The sequence below is a fragment of the Lissotriton vulgaris genome, chromosome 5 (genome assembly GCF_964263255.1).
Source record: "Lissotriton vulgaris chromosome 5, aLisVul1.2, whole genome shotgun sequence".
NCBI lineage: Eukaryota > Metazoa > Chordata > Amphibia > Caudata > Salamandridae > Lissotriton > Lissotriton vulgaris.
This window is the reverse complement of record NC_141693.1, coordinates 955,460,804-955,480,785: the sequence shown is the minus strand read 5'-3', so window position 1 is coordinate 955,480,785 and position 19,982 is coordinate 955,460,804. Positions and strand designations below refer to the sequence as shown.

Below are 19,982 nucleotides of genomic sequence, written 5' to 3'. Positions count from 1 at the left end.
CCATCAAATGTTGGAAGGTGGTTTATTAATAGGGGCAAGTATGCACCCACCACTAGCAATTAGGCCACCAAAACAATATAAGGCCCAGACAAGGTCTCAATCACTTATTTCTTTTCTCAACCCTTGGTAGCTGGCAACGAGCGGGCAGGCTTAACACAACAGACTTTAAAACTCTAACAACAATTTATAAACATAAGAAATATTTGTATCTTTAAAATGACACCAAAACAACAAAACTCCAATGCAGGGAAATAGAGATATGATTTTTTAAAGAATAATCACTTTCTAGTGTGTCAAAGTTTGAGGCCGACCGCGATGGAGCCCTGGTCGGATACACTAAGTGGGAGGCCTCCGTCAAAATTTTTACCTTCACACTTCAAAACGTTTCTGGAGGATTTTCTCTTGACGTCAAGTGGGCCTCTCCAGCAGGCTTGATGCACAGAATCTTCATTGGCTTGGTTCAGCAGGAGCCCCCAGTCAACTCCTGGAAGTCTTGAGCTCCTGAACTTTCAGCGAGAGGAACATGAAATGCAGGCCTTGTTGCAGTTCAACATAGTCAGCTTGACTCTCGACGTTGGGTCGGTAACCTTGTGGAGCTTTTTCACAAAAGTTCTCAAAAGCTCCCCCAACTTCAGGAGGTGCTTCCCGGAGTTCCTTTTGTGGGTTCAAAGCATCCACAAACATAATCCAAGGTTCCAGTCTCTGAGTTGCTCCTCAGATGTTGGGACCACAGGTCCAGCGGAGCCAGCACAGGTAAATGCAGTGAGGCGGGGCAGGATGGGAAGGGGAGTAGACAGAAGACGGAATAGGTATGCATAAATAAATAAATAAATAAATAAATAAATAAATAAATAAATAACACCTATTCTGTCATCTGCTGGCTTCCCCTGTGCTGCACCCTGCCCCGTCCCACCACGCTTACCTGTGCCAGCCACTGCTGTACAGTTCCCACAATGCACCTGGCCAAAACCTTTAAAGTACAGCTGAAAGGTCTCAGCTGTGTTCTTCTTTCTGCAGATAAGGTAGGGGGAGCTCTTATAACCTGTTGCTTTCAGAGAGTCCACTCATTCTCTTTTTGAGTAAGGCAAAGTCCTTAGGGCTGTGGTTCCTTAGTGTGTTGCGGGCACAGTCATTCAGAGTGCAGTCCTCTTGGTGCAGTCCAGGGTTCCAGAAAAGCAGTCATGTGTCTCCTTTTAATTTAAGACAGTGGATAATAGTGTTTATGTACATCTCCCATACTTATCTAATGTTCTGGGGTGACAAGCGGGGGGATCCCTGATTAAATGGGGTACTGGGTGCCACCCAAATGTTTGACAGCTTTCTATAAAATATGGCATATTCTTGTCCCACAAAGCACGGTACTTCCAAATTCAAAAAGGAGAATCTTTCTCCCCAGGGCTAGGATCTGGCTAAGTCAACCTACTGGTGTGGCTCATGTGCTGTAGCACTCCCCTTCCAGACCTTCTGCAAATCCCATTCCTGGGGCTCTCATCTGGGGGTACAGGAAGAGGTGGTAGGACTGGCTTGTTTCTTTACTGTCCTGCTCTCTTTGAAGACCAGTTTGTTTACTCAGACCCTTCCTAGCCTTTTCTCTGCAGCTGCAGATCTAACCCCACAAGATGACCTCTGTGCAGCCCACTGATCACATCATCAGAGCAATTTGGTTAAGCCTCTCAAGGCTGACCAAGCAGAAGAGGCTGTTAGAAGGTTTTGTTTTGGCTCACAGAAAAGAATGTTTTATAACTTCCTTTCTGTATTAGTTATGATAAATGCACCAGTAGCAAGTTGTTGGATTACTAATCTTTTCTTATAAGACCTTGAAATATTATTTTAGCTCACTCTTGTCAATACTTACACTTTATTACAGTTTTCCCATGTAAGCCTAGTGAGCAAAAATGCTATCATGGGAAAAACCGAAATCAGTAGGTTTTCCCTCACCAGAGCATATAAAATATCTTTTAAAATGTCTCTGTTAATTTTACGTGGCACCCTGCCATGGGGGTACCCAGGGTAGACCGTAGGGGTGACTTATATATAAATATAAGGTAGTTTAATTTGCTGGAAAAGTCTTTCAATCCAAAGTCGAATTTGAATATAATTTCAATTTAAAAGCAGCTTGCAAAGAAGGACTGACTTGTAAAATGGCAGCAGGCAACACAACAGTGCACACTTAAGGGCATTAAATCTGCTGGGCCTCTAAACGTACATGCCCTACCATATACCAGGGACATACGGGGCAGTTGTCAGTACCAATTGTAAGTACATTACATTAACCTTTTGATCACAGCACTGGCCTTGGGCCAGGTTAGCAGAGCCCTTGGCACAGTCAGAGTTAACTACTACCAGCATCAGTCAAAGAATAAGGGTGATGAGGGCAAAAAGAATAACTTTCTCACAGTATGTAAATATACAAGTGATATTTGTGTAGCGCAAACTTAGCTGAAAAGGCTGTGGGCACTGTACAAGGTGGAAGCCAAGCATGCATTCAACGAGTGATAGAAGATGTAGCTGGTAATTGGATTGTTACTGCATTGTGATGTTGTCTTCTTTAAAGAGGTGTGTCTTGAACTCTTTTCCTAAATTGGAGGATGAACAGTCTGCTTTTGGATAAGCATATGATCAATACAGAAAATAAAATATGTATGATTGTGAAAGGGTGAACTTCAGAGCTTTGGAAGAGGATTGTGCTGAATAAGTAAACTGTTATGTTATGTTAGGACTGTGAACCCTTTTGATGTATTACAATAACAACATGGATACGGTGGTGCTGATTTAGCGAGTCCATCTCATGAGTTGTCAAGCCCTAATTCAGTTCAATTCACCTTCAGAGGAAATGGTGGGTCTCAACCCCATTTTAAGGAACCATAATTTACATACATTATATTCAAGAATAAATTATAAGATAACCCCTCAAAAGTGAACCTTCAATGGAAAACACAGGTATATTTAGATAGTTGTATTGAAGATATAAGTCTCTCTGTCTAATATCCAAATCATATCAATTAGTCTCCATACTGATAATCATCCTTTATGTTCAGCTAAAGCAGGTTGGTTATTTAGAAATGAAACCTACAGTTTTGGTTTTGTTTTCCATGTGGTGTCAGATATTTTAATAATCAAACTTCAGATCAAATTAAAGTGGAATTCACAGACAGAAATACTTTAATTAAATATTGTGTAAAATGAACATTTTATACAGTTAAATATCTGAAAATAATTACAGATAAAACAATTTCATTGTAGGGTTTTTAACAGTAAAATCTACAATTTAGTGAAGCGTTCAGTTTGGAGACAATGAAGCAATGAGTGCATTGACTAATTGATCTAAAACATGAACTGCTTGCATTTTGTAACTTAAATGGCAAACTCTATAAAATGTACACATGATTTTTGTTGTGTTAAACCTCTCCTGCACAAAAGAAACACTGAAGCAATTTAGCTTCAATGTTGAAAATTAGGATTATCCTCTTAGCCAAGCCTTATTGGCTAGTTAAAAATGCATGTGCAGTACATTTAACAATTGTAATACACAGCCTTATTTACTGATTAGTCCCTCATATAAACACTTTACTAAAATGTGCATTTTGCCTAGAAAGACAAATGACCCTCCTATTTGTATTGTAATTCTGCTGCATTATGAGAAAGGTTTTTGCTATGCTGCAATAGCAAAGCATGTAGTGCAAAGAAATAAAAGTTAGACATTCTGTCTCCCTCTCTCTCAAGCTAAGGATTTGGCACTATCAGGCACAAAGTATTGATGACATAAATCCAAAAGAAGTCTTTTCTGTTGGATATTTGTAAAAAGTTGATTGTTAAAAATATATATAATGTTGTGTAAAACTTAATTTCACACAAAAGCTGAAACAGTATGATGTTTAGAATAATGCACGGTGCAGCAGAAACACATACAGAAAGGAGTGACAGATTTGTTAACCAGGTTTGTGCTTTTTTAACTTTTTACACCATTAGCTAATCAACTGAAGTGGTAGTTGGCATTTATGGTGCAAGCCTGTGATACAACAGCATAACATTTTATTTAAATAAATCCACTCTTAAGGCAGCAAAGATGCTTATGTGGCAAACTTTTTAATTAAAATATTCGAAGTGAATTTTGTTTAGAAATGTAGTTCTCTGAATGTTCCCAGTAAACACAGTTCAGCTATGTGGCAAAGTCATGAGTGGCAGCTAAAAATGACTTTTTACATTCTATCAATAAAAAAATCCTACAACCACAAATGTAATTGTCTCTCTGTGGCTGCAGTTCATGCACATTTTTACTAGTATTCATAACAGCCATGTGGCACAATTTTCTTCTGACTATACAACAAACAACTTTTATTCAAAATTGTTTAGATAACTTAAAATAATATAAAAATAAACAATGAATTTGACTTTTCCCTAACATAAAAAATGGACGGAAAGTCTAAACAATAACACATTTGGAATTACAAATGAAATGAATCGACGCAATAATTCATCAAAATGTAATGCACAGTATGAAGGCAACTGTTCTTGGCTTAATGCTATTTTCAGCATCACATAACCAGGCCATGACAAAACAATACATACAAGAAACCAAATAAAAAGATGGAAAGAAATATACATTTTTTAAGATAAATACAATATTTATAATTGATATGTTACAAAATAAATCCCCCTGGTGACCGCAAGTGTTTATGTGAAATAAAGTGTTGCAATGAGTAAGACTATTTTATTCCTCATGAGATTATTAAGGAATAAAATGTGCTTTTCTAAATATTTAAGTGGATCTCAAATAAACTCAAGACAAGTGTATAAATATTTAGCTACAACTTTGGCAAAATCACAAAAGTCTACAATTTTATAACCACATACAAAACACATTAGGGAAGAAGGATTGAGAAGTCAAAAGGACAATTTTCTGGTACAAGAAACATAGACTTCACAGTAGCCTAAGAATGCAATAATATACAGTGCTAGCAATAATTTGAAAAAAATGTTGCAGATCACACTTGCTTAACAGGAAGCTCTAGCAGTGGAAGTATAGTTTTACCAACGGACAGTAGCATTTGTTCTCTGTCAGTGTGCTTGTTGAAGGCAAGAGAATTCAATATCAAAGTTACAATTTCTAACTACAATAAGTTACAAAGTTTTATTTCATTTCATTAAGATGACGTTAAGCAAGGATAAACCCCCTCCCTCATCCCTCTCGCACAATGTGATGAATTCATATATTTAACTTTTTTTCCAGTTAGATGGCTCATACCTCCTTGGCCCCCTTTTTTCACCACAAAAAATATTTCACATTATAGAGATACATAACCATTGTGATTTTTAATTATGAGTACAGAAAAATGGTCTGAGGCATTTTTCATCAGTGTTTCATGGCAATCAAAATGGTGCATCCATGAAGTTTCTCCCAACACATAGCAAGTACTAGACATAGCCAAGACGTAATCAGAAACTTTATACAAAATAGGAGTCGCTTTTTTCCTTGTTCATCAGGACTGAGAAATGTGAAAATATGACAAAAGTTCAGTCAAAAATGGAATTGTTCATGAAGAAGTAGATTGTTTGCATGTTGATTTTTTTATAGTTCAAATAAAATCTTTAAACAAAGTCTTTTGTAGCATTTATTTGTGTTGCTGATTTTTTTCTGGAAGATAAGTTTCCATCAGCATATCTTAATATAATAAACAAGTCCCCTGAAGGCCATCCACTGAAGCTTTTGCTACAGTAGGTAAACGAAAGTGACTTTACATTGGTGGAACTACAAGCCCAGACATAGCTGAAAGAAAAGAAAAAAAAGATTTAATTAATAAAGATTCTAAGAGACTAAAAGAAATTAGCTTACTCACAACATTTAGAATATGATGAGTCAAACAAGTGAAATACAGGAATAACAGACTTTACTGATAATTTAATAAACATTGAATATGCTTTAGTATCTGATGGGATGAATGTATACAGCAAGGCATACAATGCAAATGTGAATTAAACACAGCTACCAACAACAAATACCTCACTTTTCATGGGAAGAGGATTTTGAATACGTTTCTGCAAAGCTTTCTCCTACATTCACAATATTTTTCCTAGCATTTTAATAATGGCAAACAGTGACCCAGACTCCCCTGGGACAGACTGTGTTGACAGCTGATAAACAACATGGTCCTTTCTGGTAATGTCAGACAGAGCCAACTCACTCACAAGTCAAGGAATGAACATTTCAGGGGTTCCTTAATCAAGAGGTTTACTGACCTAAGATAGGGGTCCAACTAGACAAATTAAATATGTATTTTTTCGAATTTTAATTTACTTTATCGGTGGTCCAAAAAGACCCACTTAAACTCAACACGAACTTGGGAGGGTGCACTACAGAAAAGCTAAATATTTTATCTCTCACTAACCATCTTGGATTTTCTCCAGTAAAGCATGCTTTATTTTTGTCTTTCATAAATAGGTACTATGTAATGTTGTACCACATAGTGGTGTGTGTGTTTTTTACTTAAAATGAGATTGTCAGCTAATTTATGTACAGGAGTTAATAGTATCAATATGCTCATGAAGCCAAGTGAACTTCAGTTTTTCACTTCATTAATTTAAACGTTTTAAATGTTTTTCAAACATAAGGGTACAACTTTCCGGACACTAAGGTTTGGGTATGAATACCTTTAAAGTGATATAACAACTTAGACCTACTATATGTTTCATTGTATGAAGTTTCTCATTGTTAAATTATGAGGTGTGTTCCATGCAACTTTCATTAGAGCACAGCATGCTATTTATCCTATTACTGTTGCTATATGAGGTTTCACGCAGCTATCAGATCACTTTACCTAAACAGATTTAATAAAGTATTCTTATGAATTATCTGTCTTAGTAGTTTTGCATTATAATCAGTAGACTTTCTAGGATAGCTTGCCTGGTTCACAAAGGATATGCCAATCTATCTGGTTACATTTTTAAAGCCATGTTTTTTATATTTTAGAAAATGAAACAACCACTATTTGCTCATGATTTGTCTTGTCAAACATTGTTTCAGCCATTGATATGTTGGGAAGAATAATGATACAAATCTTCATTTTCATGTACTACCTGCTAAATTTATATTTGCATAAATGGAATAAATGCCACACATGAGGCTCAGATTAGTTCTAAGTTACAAAAATGAGGTTTTCATCCCACTGTACTGAATTGTAAGAATGCAAATCACATCATAAACACTGAATGTTGTGTTGGTTACACCACTGGTGGAACCAGTTTCCTGTACTCAAAGGCAATGTTCCATTAGCAATTTTATTTTGTTACTGTGTCGTATAGTCGTTAACCAAGAAAGATAGTGCTTTTCCTAATGTATTAATGTTAAGCATATGAATGATATGTGTTATGATATATTAAAGGGTATAATTTGCAATACCAAATAGAAACAATAAACTGATTTATTTGAAACTTGCATACCCCATAGATTGAACAGTTTTAAAATGTACAATGTTTGGCAGTAGCACACCCGCTAATTTCCAACCAAACTTTCCATGTATTAGAGCACAACTCATAGGACAGAGAAACTTTATTTTATTTTAGTTTAGTTACTTTAAAATCATGGTTGCCACTTTTTCAATGCACTGTTTAATGTGAATACAAACATATCTACATTGTTGTTTTATCATGCAAATTGATTTTTCAGAGGATGAAAGCATGAGATAAACAACACCCATCTCTCTCTCAATACCGATTAATATAAGGACAATCTGACGGGAGACATCATATGTATATTTATTTATAACAAATTTATAAAACGTCATTAATGAAACATTAAGGTTTTCAGGCAAACCTCAAAAATTAGGAAAAGAAACATTAGGGTTGAGGTAATGAGACTAAGACCCACCTGGGAGTATGAAACTTAACACACCTTCATGAATGATTTTTAGAGATGCTGGGTTTCCGGATTCAAAAACGACAGAACCGACTTTGCTCAAACTTGGCAAAAGAATTCAGCCTGTCAATCCCACCTGAAATCCAAAATTTCAGGCAGATTGGTGAATGTTTATTCAAATTATGGGCAACTGAAAAAGGGGGTTATAATGGGAGTTACATTCAAGCCTTAACTATATATGTGGGAGTGAGCACAGGCAAAATGTACATATGGATCACACAAATATAGCATGTTCCCTCATTGCATAAAACCTCTACTTCATAATTAATTTAGGTTAACAAGGTGTTGTTCACATTGGTAAAACTGAATGCATATTTTTCTTAACAAGTTGATATCAATGACATGTAACTTTAAAATGTGTGTCCTCTTCTCATAGTTCAATACACTTTGCATTTTTAAGTTAAATTCACAAACTGCACTTCATATACGTACTGTCATTTACTATTATGAACAATAATGCTATATTGCAATACAATAAATGCAAATCCAGGAAAAAACAAATTATATTTTGTGATACCTTCTTAAATATTAAATTTATTTGTTATATTCATCCGCATTCATGGCCCTATCATTAAAAGTAATGCACTATAAGGTAAAAAAAAGAATATTTAGCCCGAAATGTGTTTGTATTTACAAATGTGATCAAGTACAGTATTGCCACAAATGCTTTCTTTGACTGAGAAGTGTGTCACATTTAATTTCTGTATGCCACTAAAAACCTAATTTTTGTTTTAAAAAACTGAGATGTTATTAGTTGCTCTGCCTCGTAAATCATCTAGTCCTTGGGAACTATGTACACATGCATACTTTATTTATGTAATGCAGGTATTCACTGCTCATATTCTACTAAATCTGTAGGATGTTGTGTGTGTTCATGGGCTCCACAAACCACACATTGTAGTCTGACTCAGGGGTTGAAAATTGAATCTGTAGGCCATGTGTTGCAGGTATGAGATTCCTGTTACTCATGAAGGTTGTAATTCATTATGCAAGCAGTGCAAAAATGTGCTGCTCCTATACTTTTTAATGCGAGTTGTATGAAGAAGGCATAGAAGAGAAAAGCTCTGGGTACGGGCAATGCCGACCTGATTTTTAGATTCAACTATTTATGTTTCTCATATTTATTAATAGAAAACCAAGTGTGCAAGCCTTCATTCACTATCTTATGCATTATGGCAAGTATAAACACAATTTGGCATGTGGCTTAAGTATCATCGACACAGTGCACTCTTCAAATGTTTTAATTTTGAGGCAGCATATCTAGGATAGTACAGCAATATCCATTAAATCATTTTGCTAATCTACTTCAGGAAAATAAGAAAAGCCAATTGAAGTTTTGGCAGCATGCTAACTTGTGGATCACTTTAAAACATTCACAGTGCACCATTATCACTTAAATACTCAAGTTTAAAACATCTCATACATTTTTAACGTGCTATTAGGAGACATGAGTATTCTATGGTATTGCATTTTATTGTATTGTATTGTATTGAATAGCATTGTAATTGCATTTATATAGTGTTCAATACCCTGGCAAGGCATTAAAGAGTGTTACACTAGACAGCATGGTGCTTAATAATCGAAGTGTAGTGATAAGCCCAGTCATTAATGATGGTTATTGGGATTAATCTCATGCTTTCAAGGATACCATGTCATGCATTAACTTACTGTCTGCATGGTGGGTTAAATTAGTAGGAGTTAAATGTGGCATTAATGGGGTTATGTTAGTTTATGCAAACTGGTATATGTGACCGACACTACAATGGCTCTTATTTAGATATGGAGCTACATCCCTGAAGTGGTTATACAATCACCACTTTTGGAGCGTGTGTGATCTTCTCTGAATTTTTAACGGCTTCACTTTTGGCCTGTCACAAATTTCTTGTGCACATGCAGTCCAAAGGCAAGGAATGATGCATTGGGTGTTCTGCATGTTACAGCAGTGGCGGCTCCTCCGCTGAGGCGGAGGAGCGTCACCCCACTGACATCAATAGCAAAAATAAAATTATAATAATGTATCGTTATTATCATTTTATTTTTAGATTGAAGTAAGTGGCTCTCGGGTGGGGCGGAGCTGGCGAGAGCAGAGAGAGGATTGGTTTGCACACCTTAAGTGCGCATGACAGCTTGGGTGGCCCTCTCAGACCAGCGAAACAGTCCTGCACACTTTGCATCTTCCCCGCCAGACTTGCTTTACACAGCCCAGTGAGGAACATGCAAAACTCCTAGTCCCCATCTGAGCGCCATGGTGCAGCACTCAGACCAATCACAATGCTGCATTCTAGCGTTGTGATTGGCTTTGGGGGCCCTGGGAGCCCGGGTGCTTCCTGCTCCTCCCTGCAGCGAGCGGATTCAGGAAGAACAGGACGGGGAAGAGGCGGCCGGTGGCCGGACCAGGTAAGTGTTTTCTTTTTATTTTGTTCCGTCCCTCACCCCGCACCCGCTGACCACTCCCGATCGGGAGCAGCCGCTACTGTGTTTCAGCACAGTTGCGTGCAGCAATCAGAATGGTAAGCAGAATAGGCCCAAGGGACAAGTCAAGATAAGAGGATCTCACACCTGATCATGTACAAAATTAGGAGTACCTTCAGGTGTTGCTATGTGGTGTGCGTGTGCCCATTATATCCTTCCATATCATATTTAAAGTTTATGTTGTTATAGCCTGCATTAGACTGGTCAAATCTGGGCTAATTTCATGTATTTAGGTAGTTTGTAGGAAGTGCATAGTATCCACTGATAATTTCAGATGTTTATATTGTCAGATATGGCAAAACTGAGGAGCAATTGAAGTACCACATATTTACCAAGACACTCCAATAAGGGCCTGAATAATCAATATATTGCCTGAGATTGAATGTAGTGGGGGAATACTAAAGAGTGGTTTAATATCCAACATAAAGGTGAAGAGTGGACATAGGAGCTTGCAACAATATGTGATACTGTGTTATGTTTAGAAAACACTATAATATCAAAAACCTGCATTAATCTTCAGCACTATGGGAAGTACCCAACCCAGATTGTAAATGTGACTTTATGGGATCACAGCGGATAGCTACCGATCTATAATCAGTTCAACCCTACATTTAAGTAGGTTACTTATTTCAATATGAATCAATTTTAATTATCAGTAATGCAAGTATGTTGCAGACAAGGCAATGTAGTCATTGGACACATTTTTTTTAGGTTTATAGGAAAATAAAAGGTTGCCCTATTAAAGAAAATACTTCTCTGTTGTTGGAAATATTTTACTTGTGGGGCAGTAAGGTTCAGTGGTGTGGGACTGCCAAAGGGAAGATGTTTGTTTTACAGTTGTGATACCAGTGAGCTGCCAACCATTAGGTGAAACATCAATATTTCACTTAATGAGTGGCAGATGATGTCTCATGTGGAAGCCACTAAAGGAGCAGAGTCGTATATGTTTGGTTCCCTTTCCTGCCTCAAAAATCCTCTGAATTGTTTCTGAACACAGGGCAGACTTTTGGATATCCTGACCAAGAAGTAGGCTCTAAATTTAAACATTCCCAAAAAATGGTTGGGAAAGGTTGGTCTGGTACAAACATTACCAGCAATGAAGGAGGGCTTGGATAATAAATGGTGGAAAGATATGTTCCCAACTGTAAGCCATTCAAGTATTCCAAGGCAGCAAAAGGGTGTTGCAGACATGTCTGAAAATTTCTGAGCGGTACATAGTTTTATCAGGATGTATCTGTTATTAGGCACTGTAGCTCTCAGTATTGACCTGAAATTACTGTAATGCTCCAGAGTGGAATAAAATATCTTGTAACTCAATTAAAGGAAATGTCATCACTGCTGCCAGAGGTTAGAGGTGTGACATATTTGCATAGTGCATATCCTTATTCCAATGTGCTCCGTCAGTGGTGTGCTACGAAAGAAGTGACTTCATCAAGAGAATGAAGAACCAGGAACTACCACACAACGCTCATCCATTGGTCCTCCTGTATAGGGTGATATGGACCACCAGTGATAACTTTCAAGCCTGTCCAGCAGCAGCTTACTGCCTATTTCAAGACATAACAAGGCTCATTATAATAAAATGTAAAGATGCATGTTTTAGGGTAAAGTGGAGAAGCTAAGTACTGGGGATTCTTTACGTTGAATATGCATTTGATACTATTGAAATTTGGAGAAATGCACACTTTTAGGTTTAAGTGCTGTTAAATTATTATTAAAATGTACAGTTTTAAAAACATGACCTATACTCCTTATCTGGATATTAACGCACTGAATAACTATGGATGGCCTTACACATAAGAATGATATATCACTTTACAGTTATACATGTATGAACACCTCACAGTGGAAACCAAAATGTATTTATGTTATGTTAATTTACATTTATAGAATTAGCCAAAGAATGTGATCATAAGATTTGTATATCTAGTGTGTGAAGGAAAAGTTAACTGATTTCTATATAATATTATTTTTTTTTGTGTTCAAATCGTTTTTATTAGATGCATAATATTATTTTAAGTCTACAATTAAGGTCAAGCCCCCTCCTCTAGTCCCTTTGGATATGGATCTGACCAAACACTACTTACAGCATTGTGCAATTAAGTTCTAGATTGTGTATAAAGTGTATGTGTTGCTGATGCAGTTTAGAGCTCTGCTTCTCATTCTCATTTGATGCACACGTGGTAATGCGTTTATAAATCACTAGTTGTGCCTCTATCAACAATTGCCTTTTTCCTTACTAGTAAACCCGATGGAGAATAACAATTTCACTCCTCATTCTCAATAATGTAATATATTTGTCCTTTGGTGACAATAGATTCACATGATTATATAATTTTCCCAAAGCATTTTAATAAATTAGAGCACTGCCTTTGTATCAATCAATTAAAGATATAAGCAGTAACTAAGGTAGGAACCTGTGATATCACAAAAATGTTCCCATGCACTGAAAGGAAGAACTACAAGCCTGATTCCCTCTCCCCTTACTAAGCAGTGAAATGGGTGTGTGAATACCCTGTTTACGTTTGCATATCCTCTTTCTTATGTGTTAAAATGTATGCATTAGCATAAAGAGATCCAGCATTTGGGTCACTTAGTGACAAGTATGGAGTATGGGAAACCACCATGCAGTTGCTTGCAAGATTAGGCTATGAACAATAGGATTTGTAAGGTCCATGCTGCGTCTTCTGCAGTGACACATCCAGTTCATATTAATATTGATGCCATTAAAATAAAGGTACCTTTAGCGCAACAGTTGAGTCACAAGCTCATCCTAGCCCATGACCTACACTGACTTTAATACCTTCCTGTGTTTTACCTTTAAACTCGTCTATGAAAATATTATGATTCTGGACTTTGAAGAGGGGACACAGAATCTTATTATAAAAATGAAAATGATTTGGGAGACGAAAGACAATGGCACCAATAGTGTCTCCTTTTCCTATATCCTTAGACGAATCAATGAGGTGCAGAAGGTGCACTGTATCTGAGCTACCTACATGGGAAAACATAGGCCCAACCGTCACATAAAGCACTTTCCCTATAATCCTTTCGATTTATTGTAGTAAATAAATAACCCCTTTCTATCTCAATAGATCTTAACAGCGGTACACTCTGCTTTTTAGTAGAATAATGTGCGTTATCAATTACGTGTTAAAGGGAAAGCAAATGTCTGCCATTAATGAACAGTGGGTAAATGTTTTTAATCTCCCAAAATGAGTATGTACCCAGAGAAAATAAAGTAATCACTGTATTGCAGTTGTTTCTAGGCCAAAAACTTGGCAGGAACTTTTGAAGGGGTAGTCATTACATATTTATGCATGTGTGGATGTGTGTATATTTTTGTATGGGTCTTGGTGTTTGTATGTGTGGAATACCCACTTACACACACATATTTTACATACAATCCATAATATCTGCTGTACGCTTATTAGAGGAAGGGTGTACAGTGGCTAGCAGTCAAATGCTTACTCTAATATGTGACATCATCATATGCAACACAAAGCTCAGAATTCTGTGTGAGAGGAGACAGAGCCTTTGAAAACAGAATACGTAGCCATTTGCATAATGTCACTGTAATGGAAATTTAATACCCAAAGACACAACAACAGTGACACTTGTACCAACGGTGTCACAATATGTTACATATATGACTATGGGACTTACAGTAAACTATAAAATGATATGTTATGGGCTTTAAAGCAACACCATAGAAGTGAATATTAAAAATGTCTAGAAAATAATGTTAAACGCATTACATAGACAGGTGTATATCACATAAACCTCATGCAATTGCACAAAAAATAGTGCACGCACACACTTACACAAGTAACTATAACATTCCAAATTAACATTATATGATGTAAGCTCTCTGGATTGCAGCTTTAATGAATACTTGTCTTGTTAAATGCAGTAGTGGTGATGCCATAAGGTGCAGACCACAAGGAAAATTACAAATGTATGAACAGTTGTCAACTGTTAATATATACATTTTAAATGTTTCTGGTTAAATATCACTGCAACCTAATAGACACTAAGCTTTAGAGTATACTTAGGGAATCACTATAATGGTATCAATGTGTACAAATATTAAATTTTTTAATAGATTTTCGTCCCATTTCAGTTTTTGAGGTGGGGGTATGATTGTACTTTAACTGAAATATTTTAAAATATTGCAAAATAGGTAGACATAGCTCCCAAACTACAAAGTATTGAGTAAGTCAACAAAGGAAGTTCAAGCATTGTCCCAGTAAAGTCAAAGAAATAAAAAACTTAAGCACATGTCCTGAACTTGCATGCAACCCCTTTTCTGGTTATTGGGTAAAGTCATGGGTGGAAACAGCTCTGCAGCTGACAGTGTCAGTCAGACAACCGAGAGGGTAAGTGAGAGATTAAGCATGGATGGTCATGCTACACTCAGATTTAAGCTACATTTCATAGTTTTACAATTTCAAAGACATGAATACATGCCAGCTTAAGGAAAACATCTAAATTGAACATGGAGTACACTACTGGCCATCATCATTTTCACCATAGCCAGCCAATATATGCTGTAGAGCAAATTGGGTACTGTGAAGAATTATGATGGTGACAATCATTAGTCCTTACTGCAAGCAAGGATTCACTTACAATCCTAGCGTACTGGTGGTGCTTTATTTTTTTCTGCAATGCTGGTTGTAAAATGGCAATACTGCGAGCCAGGAACTTTGGAATACGAATTTTAAATGCTTTTTTAAAAAAAACAAATGAAAACTTATGATTTAAGTGTATGCATTGGAAAAGTCTGCAATACACACACAAATTAGAGATATCCAGCTCACCTTGAAGTCCATTTCCATTTGCACTGGTGCAAGATGGTGGAGGAGAAGCTTGGGGCCTGACAACGGGAGCAAAGGCGCTCTTTTGTTTCACTGCAGAGATGACATTGGCAGGTGAGAATGAGAAAATGCCGTGTGTACTGCTACAGTTTGAAGGGAGGGTGACCGAAGAGGCTGCCATGGTAGGGCTTGACGGCACTACTGCAACAAAGCAAAAATAATCAGGACTCAGACTGAGGAGCTTTTTAACGGCAAACATGGAAAAAAGAGAGTGCAAAAGGCCTTGCCTCTTAAAACAGAATAAAAAATTGAATAAAAAATTGTCCTGGCTCGGCCACTCTCTGCTTAACACTCAAACTCGTTTGAGTTGGACCCCCATTTAAAAACTATACACACTAAACTTGTTAGCAGATCATAGTATGTAGCATACAGGTCAAACATAGCTAACTGCATTTGTTTATGTCCAGCCTCCAAAGTCACCTCCTTTCATCCAGTAGCTTACATCAAAGACAATCAAAGTAACACCGACATTGCTTGTGAGTGGGCGGAAGGAGACACTTACTGCCATAGGGGGAGTTGGCCGAGGAGCCGTTGAGGAATCCGGGCGAGCCAGGTACTCCGAGGTTGGGCATGCTGGCGTTTCCATATCCGTTCATGCTATTGCTGACGGTGTTGTAATTGGACTGCTGCGGGGTGCTGCTCGGGACGTATCCTCGTGGAGAAACACTGCTTGTGTTGCGGCTGTAACCTACTGTGAAACACCCCGCCCCAAAACGAGAGAGTTATTATCATTATTAATGGCGGCGCTCTGCATCATGCGGCATGTTAGAGGCCATTATCGATCAGACAGCTTTACCCCGGGACGCCCGCTACTCCCTATCAACTATTGCTGCGGCAGATAACCTTATCACACTGAGCCTGCTTAAATCATCTCGGAACACTCCGTGTAGCCTCTCTTTCTCCCTCAGACAGCCGACAAAAGCCTTCTTCGATCCAATTGTGTCATTTTCCCTCACATTTGTCTTTAGTAGCAATTATCAACAGGCTCCATCCCTGCTTTGTACCAACACACCGAGTGAACTTTCCACCTTTGCAGACCTTCAAATGCCACAGCTGACAGGAAACAACTTGTTTGTTGCAGTGATTTCACTTTAAAAGGCTGCTTTCAGGTCTTCATTTCTCTGATTGATATTTTTATACCGGGGCCCGGTACCTTTGCGCACTGGGTGCCTCTCTGGAAGGTAAGCTGAGCTCGGCGGTAGGGAGTGAAGGATTGCAAAGCCATCATTAGGCCAACAAGAAACAAGCGTTCTGACACTGATGGGCTGCGGGGAAGCCTACCCTGTCTATGGCACTTTTTAACATTCGGATTTGCAAGAACATCTTCAAATCTTAACTGCCCTGGGTGACCGATTATCATTTTTAAGCTAAGAAAGACAATTATATCAGAAAAAAACAGCAAAGCACAGTACACCCAAGACGTCCTCTGTTATGATATGACATTAAATAGTTAACTAATTTAAAAAAACTTTAATGTCTCTTGACTCATATTTTCTTAAATGGGAAATTAGAGCAAAATAAATGCCCCCAAATAATGTCTGTGCATATAAATATTTTGGAAAACTGCACATGCAACCTCAGCATATAAGTGATAGCACTAGAAACGTTTCTATAAGCAGATAAACACTGCCACGTCAACCACCACTTTTGATGTGTGGCATTGTCTGATTAGAACCAATGTATGTTTATCAATAATAAGATCAGGTTTGTGGAATAAATACAGAAGGTAATCAGAGGTGTCAAGCTGCTTTGCTGATTCTACAGTGATGGCATTGATCACTTCAAAGGTCATGGCAGGTCACCCCTTGGACTAGACATACCTTGGTCATTACCTTGTGAAGATTCCGATACGTTAACTGCTAGCTGACTGCTGAAGGAGTTCACTCCCATCATGCCGCTGTGAGAAGGGGTGTTGGCAAGAGAAGGGATCTGGTTGTGATTGCGCGGTACGCTGTATAATGCTTCGGCGATGTCAGCAGCTCGTTTCAGGATAATTTCCTATCAAGTAATAAAAGCATACATTAATAAAATGCAGTACCTAGTCTGATATAGTGTGAGAGGTTAGATGGGCATATTAGATAGGCATAATGTGTTTTGGTCACTTTCCCCCTGTTTACACAGATGAGCATAACCATAAACTCAATACCATAAGTACTAGCCTCTGACAACTTCCACATAATCAAATGAACCTACAAAGAAGAAAACACTTTCTTTCAAAAGAACAAATATAAAGTGCCTTCCTCTGATTATTTCAACATACATGTTTCTATATTTGGTCACTATTTATTATACTGGTTATGAAGGTTTAAGTAAGCTGTCCTTTTAGTAACCACAGGTTATTGAGTGAATGCGAGGCACATTTCTTGTTTTAACCCCTTCGACGCTGATGACGAGCTGGGCTCGTCATGGCGTAGCCTCCTCGCACGCTGATGATGAGCCCAGCTCGTCACGCAAAGTGCGATTTAGAAAAACTCAGCGCAGGGGCAAAATTCCGCTAGTGCGCATGGAGTTAATGGCTGCTTGTGTTCTTGGCATCGCATATGTTATAGTCATTGTGGAGAGACAACTAGCTGTAAGAAGAAAATATGTATGAAACGTTTTACTTGGAGTACTGCACCATATCCGACAGTTCTCATAGGTGCTTACAGAAACACCCAAAATATAAAAAGGAGGTTGATACAATTTTGTTATGTATACCTTGGTGGTGGTTGTCTTTACTGACTAGAGCAGGGGTCTCCAAACCGGTCCTGGAGGGCCGGATCCATGCCAGATTTTTTGGATATCCCCATTGAGATACATGTAGTTATTTTAAAAATCTGGCATGGATCCGGCCCTCCAGGACCGGTTTGGAGATCCCTGGACTAGAGAATGTGCAATGGGAACGTACCTGGTTATTGTGTGGCATCCCATAGAGGGCTTCGACAAGGTCCGCTGCTCTCTTCAGTAATACTTCCTAAAGACACAAGATATGTTGTCTGGTTAGCAACTAATCGGTGGAAGACATGTTTCATACACTGGTTAAAGCGCGACCGTGCGTGGAGAACTAGTAAAGTGGGTAAACATTATCAACAACATGCTGTAGCTATTAATACCACACCTGATGGTGGTATTACACGTATAGGAAGGCATTTTGTTTTGGACTTCTGATTTTAATCTGAACTTAGATATGAACCTAAAAATAATGTTTCCCCCTGCATCCAGCTGCTCAATTATGATTGACGAGAAAGAGTGTTTGCTGCATGTAGCTGTGGTGCTGCATTCTCGAAGCCAGTGCTCGAGGTTTAATGATTTGGGCTTATGGGTATTAAACAAACAAACACATGGCGGAGATATGAAAGGCGCAGGCATCACATTTGGCTGTTAATTCCTGGCACTTTAGTGGTGAAGAACAATAAGTAATTTTCCATATCTTAATTAAACCGGCAGAGTTCTAACAGACAACATCTCACCCCTAATTCATGCCCCAAATTTGCAAGTGAGTTCAATGCCTTGGTCCTCTCTATTTTGAACAATAAAGCGAATTAGCTTGGGTTAATCTAGTTCTTTCATTATGACATTAAGCATTTTTTCAATTAACCTCTTTGACTGCATGTTGTAAAGGACTCCATAAATGACTTCTTATTCTCAGTGTTGAGTACTTGTGCCGGAGGGCATGGATGCACTGAATTCAGTCTTATTCATGTCAGCATGCCATCGCCTTCTTTAACGAGTACAAGGATTTGCCTATGGTTTACTTCATTTTACATGCTCGTGGATTTGCACTTGTAGATTTAGATAGCTCTTTGAATATGGGTCTGGAGTTTGAAAGAAAGGGCACGTTCCACATGGAGTGTGCAGTCCTGGGTGCCCAATTCAGTTTTTCTAAGATGAGCAAGTAGCGTGAAAGTGCATCCAAGGGTAATCTTTGAGTACTCGGCACAGCCGAATTGTCAAAAACGGATGGAACATTGTTATAACCTTTTTTATTAGGTATTAGGACTAGACTGGAAATTCAATGTCTTTTGTCATTCTAACCCTCTCTCCCAGCTACTGCGAGAGCAATAAAGGACATCCGATATGATAGAAGCTTGCGTATATGGGAAACGGCATTTACGACACAGGCTTAACCACACATGCCATTTCAACGCAAGCCAAACAATGCTTGCCTTTACCACACATAAGCCTTAATCGTGCAGAGGCGTAGTTAAGGCAGTCAGCTCTCTAGATGCAGAGCAGATAGACGGGGAGAGAAACAGGAAGGATCAGGACAGGAAGGACCAGGAAACGGCTTAAATAGGGCTGGGGCCAGGGGTAGAGGTGGGGGTTCTGGGTAGTTTTTTGGGATGAGGAAGTTGTAGGGCTCAGGGTGATGGGCTGCGGTTGGGGTCATTTTTCAGGCTGGGGGTCGAATTTTGGGGCTCAGGGCGGGGGCAGAGGGGCAGTTTTCAGGGCTGAGGCCCAGTTTTAGGGCTCAAGGCAGGGAGCTTGGGTCGAGGTCGTTTTTTGGGCTATGGCTGGGTTTTAGGGGTCAGGGTGGGTGACTCAGAGTAGTTTTGAGGTCTGGGGCAGGCAGATTGCAGGGCTGGGGCCCAGTTTTTGGGGCTCAGAGCGAAGGGTGCTCGGGTGTGACCTTTACCACACATATACCTTTACCAATCACGCCTTTACAATGAAATTTGTTGTTTAGGCATGCGTGGTAAAGATACAGTTGTTATTATGACCGTGTTGTTCAGGCATGCGTG

The 19,982-nt window shown here is 38.5% G+C and overlaps 1 protein-coding gene across 12 annotated transcripts in view; it reads right to left on the bottom strand.

The window, feature by feature from the left end:
- Window positions 1–4,067: 4,067 nt before the first annotated feature.
- Window positions 4,068–19,982, bottom strand: part of EBF3 (EBF transcription factor 3) — a 177,254-nt gene continuing 161,339 nt past the window's right edge. For 2 of the 12 annotated variants that reach the window (XR_015295961.1, XR_015295963.1), the window contains exons 12-17: window positions 18,149–18,214; window positions 17,082–17,259; window positions 15,764–15,952; window positions 15,205–15,402; window positions 7,865–7,988; window positions 4,068–5,767 (exon numbers count right to left, since the gene is read on the bottom strand). Coding sequence is in view for 6 of the 12 variants with exons in the window: in XM_086922551.1 (XP_086778677.1) it covers window positions 5,736–5,767; window positions 15,205–15,402; window positions 15,764–15,952; window positions 17,082–17,259; window positions 18,149–18,214 (663 nt within the window). In the remaining 6 variants the exon portion in view is untranslated. The remainder of the gene's footprint in view (window positions 5,768–7,864; window positions 7,989–15,204; window positions 15,403–15,763; window positions 15,953–17,081; window positions 17,260–18,148; window positions 18,215–19,982) is intronic. The other 10 variants (XR_015295964.1, XR_015295965.1, XM_086922551.1 and 7 more) reach the window with 7 other exon arrangements.